A 22,818-nucleotide genomic window follows, 5' to 3' on the forward strand; every position below is an offset into this window, starting at 1 on the left:
TGCCTTGGCCTTTCTTTGCTGTTCATTTTATATGAAAGATATGTGTGTTTGTAGAAGGAAGCCCAAAGGTTTGGGGACCATCTCCATACCAGAGGGGCAGGGAACTGTGACCTCACCAGCTCAATCTGGGCTGGTCACCAGTCCAGGGGAGAAGAGCACCAGGCCATGGGATAATGTTTGTGAGAGCTGGCTTTTTTTTTTTTTTTTTTAAGTCTCAGTGAGTAATTCCCTCCCAAGACACTGCCAAGAGCCCAAGTAAGAACCCAGCCCCACAGAATGATGCTCTGTGGACAAACAGGTACCAAAGGATAAATGTGCTGTATTAACATGAATCCTAATGACAAACGCACTGCAGTAGTAAGCACATCATAGATACATAGAATATTCTCTCATATAGTCTGAACATAGATATAAAATAAGTTATACTTGTTTCATTTTCCATCACAGTAGGAGCATAGGCAACAAAGTGACTGGATCAGCGGCTATGGAGCAAGCCAGGGGAGAGACCACAAAGGAGGGTATAGGGCACTGAGTATGGAGGGGACTTGCCAAGGACACTGTAGAGTTTCTGGGGACCTTACAGAGCACAAGACCCCAATCTTCTTGAATCAGCCTTCTGAGAGTCAGCCCAAGGAACTGCCTGATAAGAGCTAGTGGCTGCATTTAAGCTGGGATGACTCAGGGTGCGTGTGGGGGAGGTAAGCAAGGATCAGCGCTGCCAGCACCCAGCAGGCCATCCCACTCCCCTGCTGGCAGCGTTGGGCTTCTCTGATGTTGGGAACATGGGGCACACAGCCAGAAGGCACGGTTTGCTTCTATGAGGGGACAGATGGCCAGACTGATGGCTCACAAAAAGCTGGCTAGCCCTCCTGCCTTGCCAGCCTGCTCTGGGATGCTGCAAGGGGGCCTGCATGCCTGGGTGGCTCTCTGTGGTTTGTCACTGGGCAGCAGTGCTGGGATTTACATACGTCATAGCACAGGGACAAGTCTGTGGGTCTTCAAGGACCCTGGCTTTGAATCCTCACTCCCTCATGTGCAATCTCTGCAAGTTTGGGAAGGTCACCTCATCTCTTCTGAGTCTCAGGTTTTTATCTTTTCAAAATGCATACCTACCTGAGACATTAATGAGGCCCACAGAGAATATATAAAGTGCCTAACACAGCTCCTGGCACACACGGGAGGGGCTGGATTAACTGAGGCAAGTCGGAACACCCAAATATCCTAGGCCAGGTAGAAAGAACACAAATCGGGCAAAATCCATGGACTAGCATCACCCTGATAGTTTCCTTGCTTTTTTCTACCAATTTTTTTTTCTTTTCTCTTACTCTGGGATTCTTTGAGATGAACTGCAGGCAGAGTTCAAAGCCAGGCTTGCTGAGGAGGACAAACCTCAGGTTTGGAGAGTAAAGTGAACAGGCCAACATCTCTAACAGTCTGGCATATGGTGCCCTGGAGGATGCTTCTCCACTTACCTCTCCTCCCACAGCTGTCCCCTCCCTAGCCCCTGGGTAGATTTCTTATTAGGAAGCCAAAGAGGGAAAAATAAAAGCATAGAAAATAAAGCAAACTGCCTATTAAATGTAAAGCCTTTTCCATCTGCTCAGAGCTCGGGCACAGAGGCACTGGGGAATCAGGGCGGGTGGGCCATCTGTGGGCCAGTGAATTGCTTCAGGTCTCTGGGGAAGGGAAAAAGGATGGGAAAGAGATGCAGAGACACAGGTTTGCACCCTGGGACCTGGAGGTGCTGCTGTCTGTCTTTCTACCAATCCTGAGAACTTGGAGATGTGCCCAAACGAGGCTCAGCCTGAAACGTGGGGATCTTGGTCCCTTCCCATCTACAGTGCAGTTGTCAAGATGTGTGTGTGTGTGTGTGTGTGTGTGTGGTTTCTGCTCCCATCCCTTCTCTAACACTTCCTGTGTGAAGCCCCTTTCCCCCATCACTCGGCAACTTTCCTCTTGGATGGGGGTACGAGGTGGGCGGGCAGCTCGTTGGGCAGCTCGTGCCCCTCCAGCTTGACCTTGATGAGGTGATTGGCCAGTGCGAACTCCTCGTCATCCAACATGCCATCCTTGTCAATGTCGGCTAGCTTCCAGATCTTGCCCAGCACGCTGTTGGGCAGCTTAGAGCGCACCATCTCCTTCTTGGCATTGGCGCCTGTGATCTTGCCGTCCACCGGGGACAGGGTGTAGAAGATCTCGTCGTACATGGGCTTGTCCCGGGCGACCACCCACTCAACATCATCAATCCCCTCCTCGGCCCCCTCCCCATAGCCATGCCCGAAGGGGCCATGCAGGGTGCCCTCGAATGCTCCGCCCTTCACCATCTGGACAGGATGCTGGGTCTCCTCCTGGCGCACCAGCACCATCAGCTTGGCAATGTCGTGCGCCAGCATGTCATCCACCACCTCCAGCAGTTTGCTCTTCAGTGGCTGGAACTTGCTAAAGTCCTGGGCCTGCAGCTGGTCCTGGGAAGAGAGAGGAGGAAAGGTAGAGATAGAATGCAAGCAAGGGTGATCCTCCATTTGTCCTGCTGGAACGTTGAGAGCCCTGCTCCTTTCCAATGAAGAGAGTTTGGCCAAGAGGCTAAGCTGAGCTACATCACAAAAAATATCACCAATGTGAGAGGGGAGGAAGAGAGACCGGCCACTGGGGCTGAGGATAAGGTTTTTCAGGAGGCAGTAGAGGCTGGGGAAGTAAGGGATTTTAACAAACCTTGGTCTATCTATTTAGACCCCTTTTAATGTTATTCCAGAGAATGAATCATTATGTTTCTCCTTAAGTTGGTTTTGGCTATTGAGTGGCAACGACTCTCAGTGGCAACTGAGACTGAGTCATGTGGACCTGTAACATGGGTTACCCTTGAACAAGGGGGAAAGTGCTCCCGTGACCTACCCCTGCCCCCACCTTCCCCACTGTTGCGCTCCGAGGTAGGGAATCATAGTCCACCCACATTTACTGAAGAAAAATTAAGGCAACTAAAAAACAAATCATAATAAAAGCCAAGATCAACCTCAAATCCACAGTTCTTAATCAGGGCACTCACTGGAATTGCCTGGAGAGTTTTTTAAAGATTACCCCCACCTTGGGGGATTTGGACACAGTAGGCACAGGCAGGTCCTCAGATTTCGTAAAGGTGTCCCCCTTCGCCGTCTCATGCCACCCACCCACGTCAGCAAAGAAAGATGCTCCACTTTGTTTGCAATTTTGACAGGACCTGAGTCTCGAACTCTGCCTCCTCCTTGGCCTCTAGAGGGTGGCAAGGAAGTGCTGTCCTCCTGCCCTGGCCTGACCACAGCTGTCTCAGCATGCTAGGAAAAGGCCAGAGCACAGGCACAAGCACATCGAGTTCACTGTAGAAAAATTCAGAAAACACCCATAGTTACATTTCAAGAGCAAGTGTGAGATGGACGCTTCTCACCTCCCTTCTAGGGCTGAGCCAGGGACATGATGAGGAAGCGGGTGTGGAGGGCAGAGCAGATGATGGCCTTTCTCTTGCCTTAGAACACAACTTTCCAGGTCCCTCCCACCTCTAGTACCTTCTGTCTCTCCTAGCCTGTTCAGCCCAAGGTGGGTCTGGTGGGCTCCCATGTAGGGGTCCCCATGTCTCCCAGTGGGGAATGGCCAGCATACCTCTAGAACAGAATATCAGGCTGGCAAACAAATGAGAAAGTGAAAATCATTTGTTACAAGGATTCTTCACGTTAAAAAAGGGTCACATGGTCTGGTTCAAGTGTCACCTTTCCAAATGTTAGCTCTCAGTTCATCACATTCTCCACAAGAGGAAAAGAAGGCTGAAGGGTCCTAGGACATGACTGAGTGAGAACCCTGGATTCCACTAAAGCAATTCTGGATCATGAAGGCTCACGGTAGGGTAGGTGGCTATATGAAGGAATGGATCCAAGGACATATGCAAACTTGGAACGGGTATTTACTTTTATTCATCTTATTTATTTTTAAAAATATTTTGTTTTAAGTTATAGATGGACCCAATACCTTTATTTTATTTGTTTACTTTTATGTGGTGCTGGGGATGGAACCCGCTGCCTCACACATGCTAGGCAAGTGTTCTACCGCTGAGCAACAACCTCGGCCCTAGTATTATTTTTATTAGATAGAAAACTAAAAATGCCTATTTGGGACTAGTGGTATTTTGAATAATCCTAGCCTTAAAATGAGACACTGGTTCTCAGCCTGAAGATCAAAACAAGAATGGCAACGTCTATTTGTGATACATCCATGGCTGCTATATTTTTGCCTTTTTAATTCAGATAATTAAAAAAAACCCAGCTCTTTAATTGCAAAATAATCATAGACTCATAAGAAGTTGCAAGAATCATATAGAGGGTGTTCTGGGCTCACCACACAGTGCTACCTACTGTGACATCCTGCCCAGTGACAGATAGGAGTGTAAGGGCTCTCTTCCAGGGGCCTTGCAGTGACCTCCCTGATGGTCCCCACAGCTGTGTACAGGGGGCATTTGTGGCTTCTGTTTATAGAGGAAGAGATGGAGGCTCAGAGGATCCTGTCAGTATGATGCTGTAGCTTTCTGCTTTGACTTCGGAGCAGCTCTTGGCCTTTGTACCTGTACCCTATGTGAATACTGACCTTGGGAAACACTGAGACCTCAGCTTCCTCTTTGGTTAAAGACGGACAAAAATGCCTCCCTCTGAAGACTGCCCTCGTGAAAAATCTGAGGAATCATGAACAATAGCCCCTGGTCCAGGATAGGCACCTGCAGTGTGTCACAAAGATGGCAGACTCCCTGCCTCTCCATGGTGTGAGTCCTGAACTGCTCCCCAGGGAGACCACCTAAAGGCCTGGAGAACATAAGTCAGGTGACATGTCCCATTACACAGGAGATGGTGGTGATGTCAAGCCTGTGGTGGCACAACTGGGGAAGGTCTTAAACTTGAGGTGATGGCGGTCTACACATCCCCTAATACACCTGTCCCCTGGGGCAGGGACTGGGCTCAGTTTCAAATGTGGCACCTGCTCTGCCATAGGTGCGGCAGTGAGGACAGGCCTGGGGCCTCCTCCGTGCCTCTGGTTCTGACTTGAGTCCCCCTGGGATCTATGAGGGTAGCTCCTCCACACTCCACCACCAGCTCATGTGATCCCTTGTCTTAAAGCCCCTGAGCCTAGTTACCTGCATCCTTTTCAGGTTAGGGAAATCCCCAGGTGAGATCTGGTGCTCCCGCTCGATGCGGCCATAAATCTCAGCCAGGTTGTTCACCAGCTCCTTCTTCTTGTTGTCCTTCCCAAACACTGAGGGCATCTCCTTCTTCAGAGAGCTGATAATGTAGGCATGAACCTGACAAACAGGGCCACAGGGCATCAGGACCCCTCTTGGAGTTTCTCTCACTCTGCCCCTTCCCAAGAGCCCCCCCCCCTCCTCCTCTCCTGCTTCTGAAATCATTTCTCCTCTGAGTCTCTTGCAGGGCTAGGCTGGGCAAGGTGAGGATGTGGGGAAGCCAAGGTCAAGGCAGCCAGGGGGTGGGAATGCTGTGGACCAGGTGCTGGGATGGGGCCTTCACATTCTTTGTTCCACTTTGTCCTCCAATGACTTTCATTTAATAGATGTGGAAAGAGGAGGAGAGACCAAAGGCCTGGCCATGCCTGAGGATCACACAAATGGTAGGGCCGAGCTCCAGCCTGGCCTCTGACCCAGAGCCTACGGCCACCACCACCCCATTTTCCCACCCCCAGTGTGCAGTGGTTCAGCTGAAGCTGCTGGTGCCATGGCTATGGCAGGAAGTAGCCCACTTGTTGCAGGCAACAAGTTTCAGCTCTTGCAGCTGATCCCCCAGACTCATGGCCCTGCCCATGCTGTCAGCTCCCCAGGGTCAGGCTCACCTTGGCCAGCCTGGCTCTCTTGATGAGGTCATTGAGTTTGCGCAGGGCGGCATTTCGGGGCAAACTCTGGATGTCCCTGAACAGGTCCTGCTCCTCGGCCTCAAAGAGCTTCCGATTGTCAGGGATGAGGAGGGGGTGGGACCAGAAGGAGCCGATGTAGACCCGGATCACCTCCGGGGTGTTCACGATCTTCCCCAGGGACCACATGAGGGCCCCGTACACCCGCATCAGCTGCTGCGTCTCGATCTGGTCGGCCTTGTTCAGCACTACCCGCATCTTGTCCTCGTGGTTCTTGAGGGCCTTGATGACTTCCGAGAACTCATCTGAGATGTCCAGTTTGTGGGCATCAAAGAGTAGGATGATGCGGTCCACCCGCTCGGCAAACCACTCCAGGACCGCTGCAAAGTCATACCCTGCGAGCAGAGGAAGAGTCAGGTGAGGGGCGTTGGGGGCATGGCAGTGGGGAGAGGCATCAGGGACAGTAGGAAAAACATGGTCTTGGGAATCGATCTGAGTTCAGATCCTAGCTCCTCCACATGATGACTGTCTGGCATTGAGTAAGTTACTCGGTGGGCCAATGTCTTTTCATCTAAAAAAATGGGCAGAATATGTGTTAGGGTTTGGGCCTGCAATGTCCCTTGAAAGCTCACAGGTTGAAACATCGTCCCCAGTATAGCAAGGTTCACAGGTGGGCTTTTAGGCAGTGATTGGATCCTGAGAGCTGCACCCTCCACAGTGGATTAATCCATTTGATGGACTGATAATATGAATGAAATACTGGGTTATCTGGGGTCATACTCTTGGGGATTAAATTTTATCCCTGGCTCCTCTCTTTCTCTCTGCTCCCTGTCTGCCATGAGCTGAGCAGGTTTGTGTTGCCATGCCCTTTCGCCATATTTCTGCCTTGGAGCCATGTACTGGGACCTTTAGAAGAGTGAGCCAAAATATTTCCTTCTCCAAGTTGTTCTTGTCAGGTGTTTTGGTCATAGCAACAAAAAGCTGACTAACAGAATGTAGTACCTGATTGATAGAATGATGAGGATTAAATCTCTGAGCTCAGTACTTAGCAGATATTACTGTGAACACCACTATTCCCATAAAGAACACTGATCATCTAGCTCTCCTATTCTCACTTATTGCAATTGGCAGCCAGAGGCCCTGCTGGAAAAGGAACTCTAGATACCTAATTTGAATAAAGACTCAGAAATTCTTTACAAAGTTCCCCCAAAACAAGGCAGAATGTATAAATCACTGATGCATGGTTCAGACCACACCCATTGCTGGCCTGGAAGAAATCTGAGTTCTCATTACAACAGTGTATAACTCAGCTCAGGCTCCTGGATTACCCAGCGCTGAGCTGCTTCATGTCCTGCCTGATCCTGGAACTCCAGAGGCCTTGCTTTGCTCAACTCCAAGTCATCATGGATCTGGGGAAGCAGAGGGGGAAGATGTCCCAAGTTCATACATTCGCTGTACAGACACACAGAGCTGGAAGAAGCCTGAGCTCCCCGAGCCTCATAACCCTCCTCCATGAAACAGGGATGACAGATGAAGAAGACAGGCTAAGGAGTTAAATGACGTGTTCAAATGTCCACAGCTCTTGATGAGAATGGAAGTGCCAGGCTTTCCTGTGGGAGTCTGAGCAGGGCTCCAGGGCCTCTTTCTGCCACTTCCCCATGGCAGCCTCTGGCTCCAAGGCAGGGGCCTTTCCTTGGGTTCTGTTGTAACTAACAGTCCTGGCTCCTGTCTGCACAGGGTTATCAGGGATTACACCATGGGGACCAAAAACTCTTTGCCACTATTGTGCAGGAAATCAAGCTATTAAGGGAAATGCCATTAGTCCCGGCCCTGCCTCACAGAGGGAGGCCAAAGACCAGGCAAGGTCATTATGCAACTGCCTTGTGATTGAATCAGATGTAGGAAGAGACTCTGATGGTCTGTCTGTAACAGGGATCCCCAACTGGAGCCCAATCAGAATCCCCTGCAGGGCTTGTTAAAACCCAGGTGGCCTAATCCTACCCCACACCAGTGGGCATTTCTTTTTCTTTTTCTTTTCTTTTTTTTTTTTTTTTTTGGCACTGGAGATTGAACTCAGAGGCCCTTAACCACTGAGCCACATCCCCAGCCCTTTTTTGGTATTTTATTTAGAAACAGAGTCTCACTGAGTTGCTAGGGCTTTGCTAAGTTGCTGAGGCTGGCTTTGAACTTGGGATCCTTCTTCCTCAGCCTCCAAAGTGGCTGGGATTACAGGCATGTGCCACTGCACTGGGCCTAGAGTGGGCATTTCTAATAAGTTCCCAGGAGGTGCGGCTGCAGCTCGTCAAGGATCGCACTTTGAGAACCACTGGTCCATAACAATAATAGCTACTGCTTATATAGCATTCACTAGGCGCCCAGCACTGCTCTAAGTACTTTATAATCAGTAACTCCTTAAGCTTCAGAATGACCCTATGAGGTCATTAATAACCGATAACTAATATTAGACCCAGTTTTAAAATGAGTACCCAGAGACACAAGAAGGTGAAGTAACCTGTCTAAGGTCACCCGGCTAACAGGTGGTGGGGCTGGGATCCAAATCCAGGAGGTGTGGCTGCAGACAGTGCCATCAGCTGCTACCCTGACCTGGCTTCTGGAGGCTGCCATTTCAGACTAAGCCACAGACTTCGATGGCAGGGGTCAGGGGATGAGGATGCATGGGGCAGGCTGGGGAGGTGGGCTGGGTTTTAGAGGCATTTTCTACTTGTGACATCTTCTGAATGCCCTGAGACATACTTAGGGCATGTTAAAGCACTATCTTGGGGTTGGGGATAGACTTAGTGTGGACGGGATAGCCTGCTGCCCCGACACTTCCCATTAAGGGGTCCCAGAGGACCCCTTAATGCTTCCCCGGTGCCATAAGGGAAACTGAACCAACAAAGGAATGTTGGTTCCTTTGGACACTCCCCTCTGTCTTCAACTCTCCAGTCTTGGGTGGATGAACTGCCTCCAGGCATACCCATCTTAGCGGACTTTCTCTGCCTCAGCTCAGTTAACTCAGGCTTTCTCTCTCTCTGCTCATGTAGGGTAAATCCACAAGGCCTGGGGAAGCTTCGGGAACAATGGTCCAACTCCCCGGTTTAAAAATCAGGGAACTGAGACTCCAGAAGGGAAGAGCAGGCCTATGTACCACCCCAGGAAGGCTCCTGCCCAGCGCAGGCCTGGTGCAAACTGGACTTCGCCTTCTCCTCCAAGGAGAGGTATCTCATTGCTGAGGAGCAAGGCCTAGGAAAATGCCTCAGGGCCGACTGCACCTGGTAGCCAGGCAGGGCCATTATCAGTGCCTCTTCAGAGATGGCCGCACCAGCTCTGCAAGGTTCAGTGAGTCAGTCAAGACCACGCTCTGTGGGAAGCAGCTCAGGGACAAGGACCTCAGATCTCCAAGTTCAATACTAGCTCCAGCTGGCAGGTTCCTGCCATGACCTCACTTCACCTTCCCCACACTCTTCTGAGGAAGAGAGTGAGAGGAACAGCATTCTCGTTTCCAGAGGGGAGGGCTGAGATTGGAGAGGAGGGGGTCAAACAGCTGGAGAGTGGTGGCTGGGCTGGACCTGGGCTCAGGGCACACAGGACCTCGAGGCAGCATTTCCACACCGGTCACCCTCTCCCCTGAACAAAGACCCAGCCAAGCCCTCGGGTTCCAGGTGGGCTGCAGCTGCTCCCTCTCTCCCTCTGCAAGAGGCACCAGCCTCTTTTTATCTTTCCTCCGTCAGAACCAGCAGAGGGGCAGCTCACCTCCCAAGGTGGTCTCCTCACAGCCACTGCTGGAAAGAGGGTCAGAGGGCAAAGAAAAGCAGGGCCACTGGATCCCCCTGTTCCAACCCCCACCCCCTGAAAACAGGTCCCAGCCTTGGGGCACCGGTGCCTAGAGCCAGTCAGTTCGGCCCTGCATTGCAGGAGGGAAGGGCCGTGGGTTCAGAGCCTCTGCATTCTGCCGACACCTGTTCCCCAACCCTGACATGGATTTTAGTGGTGGCAGTGGCAGGGCAGGACGCAGGGAGGGGCCCCAGGAAGAGCTTGCTGCTGTTTCCTCCTGCCTGTCAGCAGATCTCACCCTCAGGACCTCAGGGGCACACCTTGGCTCTGCTGCTCATAACCAGCTAAGGCAGCCAGCCTGGGCCCTTAAATGACAAGGAATGCAGGCTTAGAGAAGGCAGAGACCCAAGGCCACGCAGCAGCAGGGGTCAGAGCCAGGACCTCAGGCGTCCAACCTCAAGCCCAGCACTGTAGCCACCCCTTCAGGGGACTGGGGGCAGCAAAGACATCAGAGAAGCTGCAGAGAGGAGAGAGGCTCCGCCCCTCCAACCTGGCTCTGGTCCCTGATGACACAGGCACACAGGAGGAGGTTGTGTCTCTGGGGGAGGGGGATCCCCTGCCACCTGGCTACCCCCTGCTCTGGGACAGGTGGGGAGTAGCACCTAAACCAGCTGGGCCAGGTGCCCCTGTGGTCTCTTGGCACTCATGTGCCTGCCTGTCCTCTGCTCACTCCATGGAATTGTCCCCCACTGCCCTGAAAGCTGGGCAGGGCAGGACAGGGGAAGCCCCCTCCTTGGTTTCCCCTATACCCAGTGCAGAGCCTGGCACATAGCAGATGTTCCATCAGTGTTTGCTGAAATGGGAGTCCTGTTCTGCATTTTACATCTGGGAGACAGTGAACAAGTCATCTCTGCGCTTTGTTTTTCTGGTTTCTAAATTAGAATCCACGAGTGCTTTGGTCATAGGGTCGTCGTGAGGATCAAGTCAAAGAAGAAGATGCTGGAGACACTATTTCGCTGTGACCAGGTAATTCATGTTGCCCTGCTCCCTTTATTAAGAACTCCTATACACCAGTTCCCACGAGAGGGGATGTGCTCTAAATGAGTCATCAGAGGAGCACTGGCCTGGGTGAGTGACCTCTAGTTTCTGCTTGGCCATTAACTTGCTGTGTATCCTGGGCAAATAGCTTCCCCTCTCTGATCCCTGATCTCTTTGTTTGTCAAAACAGAGGACTAAGTTGGATGATCTCTGACTTCCTTTCTTGGTTCAAAATTCTTTTTTGCTTCTAAGATTACAGGAGTGCAGATGGAGAGCACAGTGGGGTGGATGACGATCAGGCACAAAGATGCCTTTGTATGGGCTCTTGGGGTCCCCTCTGAAGTGTGCCCTGGCTGCTCCTGAAGCCTGTGGGACCTCTGAGAAGATATTTAGTTGCTCCCATGGCCTGGATTTATGTACATAACTAGAATTGGAGGCATCTCAAAGGCACAGACTGGACCCAGTAAGGAAAGGGGCACAGGATTAGCTCCCCCGTTGACTTTCTGTGTGGTCTTGGGTAAGCCTGAACCTTCATTTTCTTAGTTGTAAAATGAAGATAACAATGATTGGCTGAATAAGGAGTTTGTGGAGGAGCCGTGGAAATAAGATCCAACAGTGGACATAGGAGTGGACTTTGTCTGGAGACAGCCCTACTGTCCAGGGTGAATGATATGCCCGGTGACAGGCCCCCTTCTCCTCCTTGGTCCCATGAATGGCTCTAAGTCTTGTCATAGCTGCTCTTGAACACCTGTGGCAGCCCAGGTTCATGGGTGGGGGACACAGAGGACACAAGCTGCCCTGCTTGGAATTCCTCCTCGTGGGTCTGCTGGCTCCAGGAGATTTGGGGGGCAGGCTCTACGCTGGAGACGGGGCAGCCTACAGGGACCCTGGCTCACTGGCCAGGCTCTGGAGGACTGGAAAGCTTTCTAAGTAATGCCAGGAGGGAGGAAATCAATGAGACAGACCCAACAGGCAAGGCAGCTCCTGGATCACCTGGTGGCTTCCTTTACAGTCTGAAATGCAGGGCGGGGCACAGACCAGGCGGCACTTCTCTACACTTGCAGCCACACAACAGACCTCATGTGACCCTCGAAACTCTGTATGCCAGGAGGTGAACAGATCGTCCCTTCTTACAGGGGAGGGACTGGGGCAGGCAGTTAAGGGGCTTGCTGAAACTCACGAAGTTGGCAGTGGCCAACTCCAGCCTAGAACCCAGATCCACATGGTTTTAGCTCACGGGCCCTGGAGCTCAGAGGACCGAGTTCACCAACCAGACACCACTCCCCCCCCCCCCCAGATCTGTCAAATTTGAGATATTATAGAAAAAAAGAAATAAAAAGTCAGCCGTCTCCAAAATGTGGGCAGAGTTTGGCTGACATCAGGGAATAAATGCCACCCAGGATGTCTCCTGGATGTGACCACAAAGAGTGGCCTAAGTAGATGTGTCATAGGCCTCCAGACAACCACAAAGTCTTCCCCAGGCCTCTTGAAGGGTGTCGTGGCTCTGCTGCTCTGCCCGGGCATGTGAGTGCCACCCAGGCATGGATTTGCCAGCACACAGTCAGGGAGCCCCAGGGGGCCCTAAGTGCAGATCCAGCTCCAGTGGGGCACCAGGGACTGGCCTGTATGAGGCTGTGAGGAGCCACCCAAGATACCCCATGGTCTGAGTCAGATCTCCAGACGCAACTCCTGGATGAGAAGTTTGCTCTCACTCCTCCCCCTGCACTCTTCCTGGGCAGGTGATGATAACGAGCTGAAAAGCCACTGGGCTGGGAATCAGGGAGACCAGGGTTCCCACTCCAGTTGTGTGACCTTGGCACACTGGTACCTGCTCTGGGTTTGCTGAGTCGGCACAAGAAGGCACCTGCTGGGAGGAGGCATCCAGCTGTGCAGTGGGGGATGTGAGCTCAAAGCTCCGGGCTGGAGGGCATTTCTAGCCCAGAAGCAGCCAAGAACTGTGGTTCCTAAGTGTGAGAACTGGCAGCCTTCTGGAGCCCTCCCCTTTCTGCTGCATCCTTGCTTCTTCCCAGTAGTGTTCCCGGACAGGGCACATCCGGTCACTTCCAGGAACTGCCACCCTGCCTGCCTCTCCTGCCCACCCCAGTGCATCTTCATCCAGAGATAAGAACTGGCCTGGAACCTTCCAGACTGGCCTCCCTGAAGAAGCCTCATGCATGTCCCCAGCCCCCGACAAAGGGGCCACACCCTGAGCAGGGACCACACTTTCCCTGGGGCCCCAGTGCTTCTCAGCATGGAGCCTAGGTCTCGGGATCCCTTGGGAGCAGCTCACTTTCCAGAAAGTGCCTTTGTGCTGAAGTGACACTGATGTTCCTTGCTGGTGACACCAGCCCTGTGCCAGCTTGAGGCTTGGCGAGTGCAATACGGGCTGAATTTCAGGTTCTATGCACTCCTCTTGCAGGGCCTGGTCTGCGGGACAATCCACAGGGCTCTGGCCTGCGCTGTGCTGGTCAAAGAAAGGGAAAAAGCACCAGATCCGTTCTGAGGTCAAACTCAGAGATCCGGAAGGCCCAGGCAAAGCCCCTGACAAAGCCAGATCAGTCCTGAGGACACACTGTGAGCCGGGGTGGGGAGGAACGGTACCTGTGTGGGGAGAATGGGGATTCGGCTCTGCATATGAGCTTGTGGGTGAGTGCAGGGAGGCAGGGGGAGGGCTGCGTGTGTAGGTTTGCACCGGAACTCTGGGTTCTGTGGCCGATAGTGAGGAAGGATGGGAGGGGCTCTGCACACTGGAAACTTTCCCCCTCTGGACTGCCCCGATGACTGAGGGTGTCGGAGACCTGCCCTTGACTCCAGCCTCAGGGTGCTGAGGCTGCCCCAGGCTGGCAACGTGGTGCTGCGGCCACTGCCAGCTCTTGTTTCCACCACAGCCTGCTTTTGCCAGCAGCTGCCTTTGCAGCCTGGGCTCAGGAGGGCAGAGAGCACACTGGCCCGCACAGCCAGGCCTAGGGCCATTGCTTCTCTCAGCGGTGAGCTGCCTGGTGCTTAATCAGCATGGGAGGGGAGGTGACAAGGAAGCGCAGACAAGAACATCAATACCCAGTTTATGAAGGAGAGCCACTGGGGTCCAGAGACAAAGGCAGGAGAGAAGGTGGAAGAACAGGAGAAAACCAGAATGGAATAGGGACTGAAGAAGGTGGGAGTCCCTGGGAGCAGGGCTGCTGCATCCAGCTGCACAGTCTGTGCACTGTACAAGGGCAAAGGAGATGGTTCACACAGGGTTGTAGAATGGGGGGCCCTGGATGGCAGGCAAGGAGGGAAGGAGGGAGCTCGCCATGATGCAGAGGTCTGAGGTCTGTGTTTCCATTATGGTCTGTGGACCTCACAAGAAGGCCATGTAATACATGTTATTTCCCCCACTACTCATGAGGACCCTGAGGCTCAGGGAGAAACTGTGACCTATTGAGACCCACAGCGTTCTAAAGCACAGAATTCTGAGCCCCTCGTTCAGTGTCCTTGGGGTCCACTCTGGCCCCACCTGGGCTGTCAGGCTGCAGGAGCCTGCACCAGCCACACCTGGACTTGAGAGGTGTTGGTTCTCACAGTCTTTGGTGAGAGGACATGGGCTGCCTGGGAAACAGTAGAGCCCCTCTAGGCCTAAACTCAGATGAGCCACTTGGGGGCAGGGATGGGGTAGGAGGGAGGGAGGGAGAGAATCACCCCAGCTGCCCCTCCACAGGGCACTGGGCAGGGAGCCAGGTGCATCTAGGCAAGAGGGAGGAGGTGGAGGTGCCTACTCTTCCTAGGGCTGCCCCGACCCTTTCACAGGGGACATCATGAAGTCCCAGGGTTCAAAGGCCAGGAACTTACAGGAACTTACAGGGAACAAAGACCCTCCTGACTCAGCTCCTTCCTTCCCCTCTGCTTCCCAGAGTGTGTGTGTGTGTGTGTGTGTGTGCACACCCGTGCGTGCCGGGGCTTTCCTGCTCAGGACTCTCAGCACCCTCCCCCTGCTCCCTCCAGGATGAAGTTTAAGGACCTACGGGGTTACTGGCCTAGCTACTACTTGGAGGCTACTACTAGGCGGCCTCTCCGCTCTCTCCTCTCCACTCCAGCCAGGGCTGGCTTTGCCCATTCACACAGCCATGGTGTACCTCCAAAGGGCTGAGCCTGCCCCGTACCTGCCCTCACCTGAAGAGAGCTGCTTTCCTCAGAGAGGAAGCCCAGGCGGCCCCCAGGAATGCTAGACAGAAGCCCAGTTCTGGCACCAGAGGCCTGACCTGGCCCAGGGCCTGTGCCACTGGGTTTCACTGATACACAGCCTCAGGAGTACTTGCCTGTCACCCTGTGACTTTCAGGGTCCTGGGGTGAACACATGCTGGCGTAGGCAGGCCATGAAGGGGTTTCTGGGCCCCCACAATGGTGGCACAGACATAAGACAGGACAGAGAGGTATCTGCTCTAGGCAGAACCATGGGGCACAGAGGGCCAGGCACATGTCACCGGGAGGCAGATGTTACCGGAGGAGCATTCTGGCTGCTTCCCAAAGAGAGCTGCCCGTCCAAAGTCATCCATTCCGCAGCTAATTTCCGAGTGCTGATTTGGTTTCCACTCCCGGCTCCCAGCTCGAGTGCCGGGATGGGTGTGGCTCATATGACTTTCTTGCCAGAGAAACAACATGTGACACAGAGAGGGTAGGGACCACCCAGGGCACACAGCAAATGTGGCAGGAGAGACTGGGGTGGGGACCCCAGGGCAGGGTTTTTTTTTCTTTCTACATTATTGGCCTAGCATTTTAGGGCTAGAAAAGTCGAGACGGTGGTGACAGTGACGATGATGAGCTACAGAACCTTGTGTTTCCTGGACGCTGGCTGTGTGCCAGGCAGAGTCATTTTTACCTACACTGTTATGTTTTAATCCTCAAACAAGACAAATTTCGACAGAAGTAAAGATAAAGAAACCAGGCCACTCTGCCAGGAAAGGACAGAGGCAGGTTTAGGACTTGCCAGTTGGCCCTGGCCTTCTGTCCCCTGCCTACTGTGCTGGTGACCTTCCTTCACAAGCAATCACCCCGTATCTGTCTGCAGTGAACAGTTTTCCACGTATTTTCACACACTGGGTCCCTCCTCTAATGACTCTAGCAGGCTGTCACAACCTGCCACTGCATTCATCCAGGCCAGCTGGGCTGAAGCCCTCCCCTCAGAGCTACAGGCGCTGGAGAAGCCTGGCTAAGTGCCTTGTAGAGGATTCGAAAACTCCCTGAGGAAGGCAGATGCTGACTTTCCATTTTACAGATGAAAAGACCGAGGCTGACTGTCTCCTCGGCTCCATGGGACCTGAACTCATCTGCTGGCTCCTGCCCAGGGCTGCCCCATGTAAAACGGCCCTGTGCAGCATATCAGTACTGGCCTACTAAGGGACAGCAAGACCCTGGGTGCTTTTCTTCTGATAGGGAAGAGTGAACATTCCAGAACATATCCGAATGTGCCACACAGCCCGGAGTCAACACCCGCCTGGCCTCTCACTTACCTCTGCTGATCCTCTGCTTCTCCCCAGAGAGGATCCCCGGCGTGTCGATGACACTGATGCTCTCCAGCACGGCATTGGGCAGCTGGGCACACACGAACCTGCATGGGTGAGCGGAAGGCCAGAGAGCCACTCAGGCACTTCCCAGGAATCACCTGCCTCCCCGACAGCAACCACAGCTGTGTGCCCAGGGGTTTCAATTCCCCCTGCCGTGGGCCTGCCAGTACAGGGTGTGGGCGACAGCTGATCTAGAGGCTGAGCCCCAATTCTCTTGTCTGTTCACCTCCGGTTTGTGTCAAACGCTGCCTGGCCAATAGGGCTATTCCATGGTGACAGCCCACCCCAGGTGTGACTCGATTCTTATGGCTCCAACTCTAGTTGGGCTTTGGTCAGCCACTTCCTTCCTCAAGTGGCTTCCCTTAGCTTGGCCCTCTCTCAGACCCTCAGCCAATCAGAGGACCCCTGCCTCCTCTTTGTGATGGGCCCCTAGGAACAGGACAGCAGGGACTAAGGGGTCTGCAGTCAGTGTGTGGGGAACCCCCTTCTAACCCACTCCCAGTGGCAGGCAGTCCCTGTGCCTCCTGAAGGTGTCCTCATTCATGAACTGTACCCTGTGCATGACAGTATGTGGTGTCACCAGACAGAGGATCACAAGCCTGACTGGCAGCAGGCCAGGCTGAGAGCACTAGCCATGGGCCTAGGGGTCTGTACTGTGAGGAGCTCCCTGGGTGATCCCCAGGCAGCCGTGGCTCATGCTTTTAAACCCCTGCTGCTGGGACACCACGATGCCCAGATTTCCATCCCTGCCCTCAAGAAGCAGAGCCTGGTGGAGGAGAGGAAGCCCACCCACAGGCGACCACAATCCAGGGTGCGCCCTGAAGCCTGCACCTTGGAAGATCCAAGGTGGACAGATGGCCTCCAGGGAGGCTTCTCTAGGGGAGGCACTGGGACTAGCCTGGAAGGATGGGTCACAACACCCAGGAACATTTATCTGGGCAGCTAAAATGCGACTCAACTGCCAAGCATTGCTCTAGGGCAACAGTTGGGCCTTACTCTGGAGGGGCAGGGGAGCCTCTGGCAGGAAGCAGCTCGGAGAAGCAACTAGAAGATTCCGGCGCAGCACTTGGTGCAGCTGGCAGCAAATGGAAGAAGGCTTCCCTGTTCCCTGCTGTCCTTTCAACAAATGAAGATGTCCTTTCAGCCTCTGAGACCCTGCGTCAGCCTGGTCAGCCACCACCTCAGTGGTGAGTGCTCCTGGAGAAAATCCCAGAACTTACAAAGCCATCTAGCGTGCAGTCGCGGAGCCGGGCCTTTCATTCCTTCCTGCTTGTAGTTTCTTCTCTCCTTAGTTTCCCCTGCCTGGAATGTCCTTTCTTTCCCCCTTTCAGTGTCATTTTATCTGTCTTGTTAATGCTCAGGCCAAATGCTAACTTTCCCTCAAAGGCCCCTCACCTGGATTACCCCCTGCCCGTGTGACCCCTGGCCCTCTGCACGCCTGATCCGCTGCGTCTGCCTGCCCAGTCCCACTGTGTCCGGCAGAGTGGACTCCTGGCTCCTAGAGCGGGGCCTGGTATCTGTTGAAATAAACCCTGAATTTCATCCTGCATGAAAGTATCCAGGAGGGAGACAGGGTGCAGCCCTCTGTATGGCCACCTTGCTCGTGTGCCTTCTTGCAGGCGGTGCCCAGGCCTCTTTGGCCAAGCGGGATCTGCCTGACTCTGTTTCCTGAGGCTGAACAGTCTAACCAGGGAAACCCCAGATTTAAAGAGAAATTCCACATCCCTTAACAGTGTTCCCCTAGAAGATCATGCTATTCTTTTCATGAACCTTCACATATATTCTCTCTAAATTGTTTTTAATAATATTTTAAGGTATACTTTTATGGTCAAAAAAATTTTTTAGCAAGGCATACAATGAAATATAAAGGTATCTCTCTCCCCCATCCTTCTCCCCTGTCTGTTCTACTACCCAAATGTCAACAATCATAGGAACTACTCTATAGTTGTTTTTGTTTTTCTCTTGGATTTTCTTTATACAACATTTGCAGGAAGAGATAGAAGCACAGGGAATTTGCACTATGCATTCTATCATTTTATAGATGCAGACAGTAAGACTGAAAGAAGTTAAATGTCTTCGCCCCCACCCAACCTCCTGGTTTCCATATGTCTAACCACAGGTGTTGTGGTTTGGATGTGAGATGTCACTCAAAAGCTCACATGTGAGACAACGTGAGAGGGTTCAGAAAAGAAAGGATTGGGTTGCAAGAGCCTTAACCCAATCAGTGAATTAATTACCTGATGAGATTGAGTGGTAAATGAAGGCAGGTAGGGTGTGGGCATTGGGGGTGTGGCTTTGGGGTGTGTATTTGTATCTGGCAAATGGAGTCTTCCTGATCATCACATGAGCTGCTTCCCTCCACTACACTCTTCTGCCATGATGTTCTGCCTCACCTCGAGCCCCAAGAAATAGAGCCTGCTGTCTGTGGATTGAGACCTCTGAAACTGTGAGCCCCCAAATAAACTTTTCCTCCTCTACAGTTGTGTTGGTTGGGTCTTTTAGTCACAGCGTCAAAAAAGCGGACTAAAACAACAGGGTTGGTGACACCAGCTGGTTTGATTAATGACACAAAGAGCCCTTTGCTCTCAGAGGGCACCCAACATCTGGCACACATAATAGACTATATGCTCTATCATATTACACCATATGTTATTATCGTTATAAGCACGATTGCTCAGAAGGGGGTTACCCACTAACCCTACACTCATCCTTCCCATGATCTCAGTTGCCTCTTACATGCCCGGGCTTTACTCCCCTCTGGCCTGGGCTCTAGCCTTCAGATGGATGATGCCCTCAGCTCACTCAGAGTCAATCACTGCAAACTCAAATTCCTCAAGCCCTTCCCAGAGGTCCCCACCTCGGTTCACCACTGCTGCCGCGTTCCTCTCCATCAGGCTCACCCTGCCTCCACCCATTTCTGTGTCTCCGCATCCTGGGTGTTCACCCTCCCCTCTACCCTGGATCAGAACCTCCTCACCCAGCTCCAGAATCAGAGACACTCTTGAACTCCAGGACACCTGTCCCAACTCACCTTAATCCCACTAGTGTCCCAATATTACACTGACCCAAGCTTCCCGCCCTATGTAAACACAGCCAGCCCCCTGTGCCATGCTCTCTGCCAGGCCAATCCCCTCCGTTTCTCAACACGACCGTCCCTCTGCATCCCTGCTTTGGGAGCACACCTGCCAGCCTGCAATGCCACATTACCCACATGATCCCCTGCCCATCCCTGTCTCAATTGACTCCACGTCACTATACGAAAGGCCAGAAACTGTCTTATAGAAAATCTCACACAAGAGATGTTGAAAATTCTTTGGCCAATGAGTCTCAACTTCTACAACTGTGGCTGCCCATTTCCCTCAATGAATAATTGAGGAATCAAATTTTAAAAATACATGGTAATTCCAGGTGTGGTGGCACACGCCTGTAATCCCAGCAGTTGAGGAGGCTGAGGCAGGAGGATCAAGAGTTGAAAGCCAGCCTCAGCAAAAATGAGGTGCTAAGCAACTCAGTGAGATACTGTCCCTAAATAAAATACAAAATAGAGCTGGGGATGTAGCTCAGTGGTTGAGTGCCCCTGAGTTCAATCCCAGGTAACACCCCTTCCCCACAAAATGATAATACTACTACTACAACAGTTTTGGTGGCTCCTGTGTGCTGGATACAAAATGTTTTCTGTTCATTATTTCACTTCTCTCTCCTTTAAATCCTTGAAAAAAGATATTACTACTATCTCCTTTACAGATGGGAAAGTCAGATACAAAGGAATTTGGTGGCTTGTTCAAGATCCACAGTAAAAGGCAGGAATTGAACCCACATCTATCTGAAGTCAAAGCCTTTATACCCCTCCAATTAGAAAGGGTCATTTTAAAATTAAGTGCAATGCATGTGTAAAACGGGACTTGTAAGTCTAACTAATGTGATGGGGGTGGGCCTGCACTCTAGTTAAACAGGATAATGACCAGAATGCCCAGATTGTCATGTCAAGCACTCCTTAGAGCTTTCTCCACTTGAATCCTCATGATTACCTTGGTGTCTACAGGCTGAACTTGTCCAGGTAGTAGTAGGAGAGTGTGTGTTCAAATCCAAGCCTCCCCCTAAGTTCAGGTCCTTCCTCCAAGTAAAGCAACCTCCAGAAACAGAAAAGAGACCCTTTCAACTGGGTGCAAATGGCAGCCATGATATAGGTAAATGCCAAGAAATACACAGTACCCTCCTTTTTTATTGGAGGTCGAGGCTGGTTAGTTGGGAATGTGATCTAAATCATTATACCCTCACTAGCTCCCCCCCCCCATCAGAAGGTATCAGTCCAGCATTTGCAGTTCCCACATCTGCGATGGCGACTGTCTCAGTTACAGTTCTAGGAAGGATGGGATGATCAAGAGATTCTGGTATGGAAAAAGCAGTGAGCCTCCCAAGACTGTCCATTCACCTCCCATATCCCAAGAAGTGGCAAGGAAAACACCCCAAGATGTGGGTTCCCCTCCACACTCACCTGTTCAAGAAGGCGTTGCCAAAAACGTTGAGTTTCCTGAAGGGTTTCTTAGGATCCACTACCAGGGCGTTCCCAGGGATGATCCCCTCCGTGTCTCCTTGCATTACCGCAATGAAGGAGTCAGTGGTTGGCTCGGGTCCAATCCTCATGCCTGGAAAATCCTGTTCCAGCAGGTACCTGGCAAAAAGGAGTAGTCATGACGCAGGGATTCTGCTTGCAGATCACCACCGTGTATCTACCACAGGGCTGACAATATGCAAGTCACAGTAGGGCGGGATCCAGAGCAATGCAGAGGAGGTGGAATACAGCTTAACTTCAGATATCCTGTACTTCTTGGTCCTTTTCCCTCCTTGAATTAGTAGGGGGGGCAGGTGAAGGAAAGCCAGGTTTGAACTCAGGAATAAAGACTGCATTGAAACTGATTCCTACCTAGAGTACTGTAGACTTCCCAGCTGAAAGGTAGGTAACCTGCTGACATTTCTACACAAAGGCATAGTAAGAATCAGACCAGTCATAGACAATGCTGGCTTTTCATAGGTCATTATTCTTATGTCTGGATAGTTATTCAATATAAAATTAGCTTGTATATAATGTAAAATAAAAACATTGTGAAGGGTCAACTATGAAAAGCAAATCTACATCCCCAACCTAGACTTCTGGTCCCACTCTCTAGACTTTGCATTCTGTATCCTTCTAGAACTGTCTCATGTGCACACGTGTTATGCACAGAAACAGACACAGAGAGGACTGAATTTTTTAAACACAGAGCAGACTGCACATCTTTCCTTCTCTTTGTCTTTCTTGTCACATGCATTTAATTCAAACTTTCAAGCACGAAACTATATTCAAAATGCCATGCACGGTACCTGGCACAACACAGATTCTTTTTGCCCTTGGGCATCAAGAATTTTGATTTTCAATATTATAGATCATGTTGGGATTCCCTGATGGAGATTTTAATTGTGTGTGTAGGTTTTTTTTTTTTTTAAACCAAGGATTGAACCTAGGGGTGTTCAACCATTCAGTCACATCCCCAGCAGCATCCTATCTTTTAAAATATACCTTTTATTTTATTTTTACACGGTGCTGAGGATGGAACCCAGTGCCTCACATGTGCTAAGCAAGCACTCTACTGCTAAGCTACAGTCCCAGCCCCTGTGCTTTGTTTTAAAATGCTTTTATTTTTTTATCTGCTCCACTGAGAGAGGTGTCAAACCTTATCTTTTATCTACCAATGCTTTTTGATTGTACATGACATCCCCCCACAAGCCCTCCCCCCAACAAATGCAATTTGTAACCACAAAGGATATGAGCAAGGGTGGGAACTCAGGGCCTGCAATGATTTTGCAGATAATATCCATGTATATGTTTCTTTTCATGCTTAATGTGTTTGGCAGAGAGTAGCCAAGACCTACTTTATTCCTCTTGGTAACAATGTAGAATTCCATTATATAGATATCACAAGTTGTTTTTAGTGAAAATTTTACTACCTTTTAACACTTTCCATTGCCTAGATGGAAGAAAATGGTGGTAGAGGATTTTAAACACCGTCTCAACCAGAGAGGAGAAGGAGAGTATGTTATGGGATGAATTTGTAACACATCCCCTTCCTGAACCTGAATGTGAGCCAGGAGGTGGTGGGAAATACCAAAGAGCTCATTCCACTGGCTCACCATGGGTCAGTCCTCAGGCAGGTCCCTCTCCTCTCTGGACATTGCTACCTGTGCATTAGGAGACTGGGCCATGTGATCTCCAGGGTTTCTCCTGTTCAAAAAGTCTGTGCTACCCAAGCCCCTCTGGAAAGGGGAAAAGGGTGGTGAGCTGCCTGCCCCTGAGCTTCTACTGTGCCCTGAGTTGGCAGGTGCCTCCCTCCTCTTATCTGGGCCCAGGCAGTGAGAACCCGAGGCCACCTGCCTCTCTCTGCAGCCTCCTTCTAGAGACCAAGAGCAATGGCACTGTGAGCCAGGAAACCAAGAAAACTGCCTCTAAGGACAAGGGAGCCCTTTGGGAGCCCAGGACAGCTTTGAGCACAGACAGCAGGAGGCTGGACTGAAGGAAGAAGCCTGGAACTGCCTTGGAGTGGGAGTGGCTGCAGTAGAG

At 51.7% G+C, this 22,818-nt stretch overlaps 1 protein-coding gene across 1 annotated transcript in view; it reads right to left on the reverse strand.

Annotated features, from left to right (window-relative positions):
- Positions 1 to 299: 299 nt before the first annotated feature.
- The window catches only part of EHD3 (EH domain containing 3), a 32,074-nt gene continuing 9,555 nt past the window's right edge, over positions 300 to 22,818 (reverse strand). Inside the window, exons 2-6 of the mRNA XM_081263818.1 lie at positions 20,719 to 20,895; positions 16,170 to 16,267; positions 5,854 to 6,266; positions 5,147 to 5,311; positions 300 to 2,465 (exon numbers count right to left, since the gene is read on the reverse strand). Coding sequence (XP_081119944.1) covers positions 1,938 to 2,465; positions 5,147 to 5,311; positions 5,854 to 6,266; positions 16,170 to 16,267; positions 20,719 to 20,895 — 1,381 coding nt within the window. The 3' untranslated portion in view covers positions 300 to 1,937. The remainder of the gene's footprint in view (positions 2,466 to 5,146; positions 5,312 to 5,853; positions 6,267 to 16,169; positions 16,268 to 20,718; positions 20,896 to 22,818) is intronic.

Source organism: Spermophilus citellus (genome assembly GCF_964194105.1).
Source record: "Spermophilus citellus genome assembly, chromosome: 13".
Classification (NCBI taxonomy): Eukaryota; Metazoa; Chordata; class Mammalia; order Rodentia; family Sciuridae; genus Spermophilus; species Spermophilus citellus.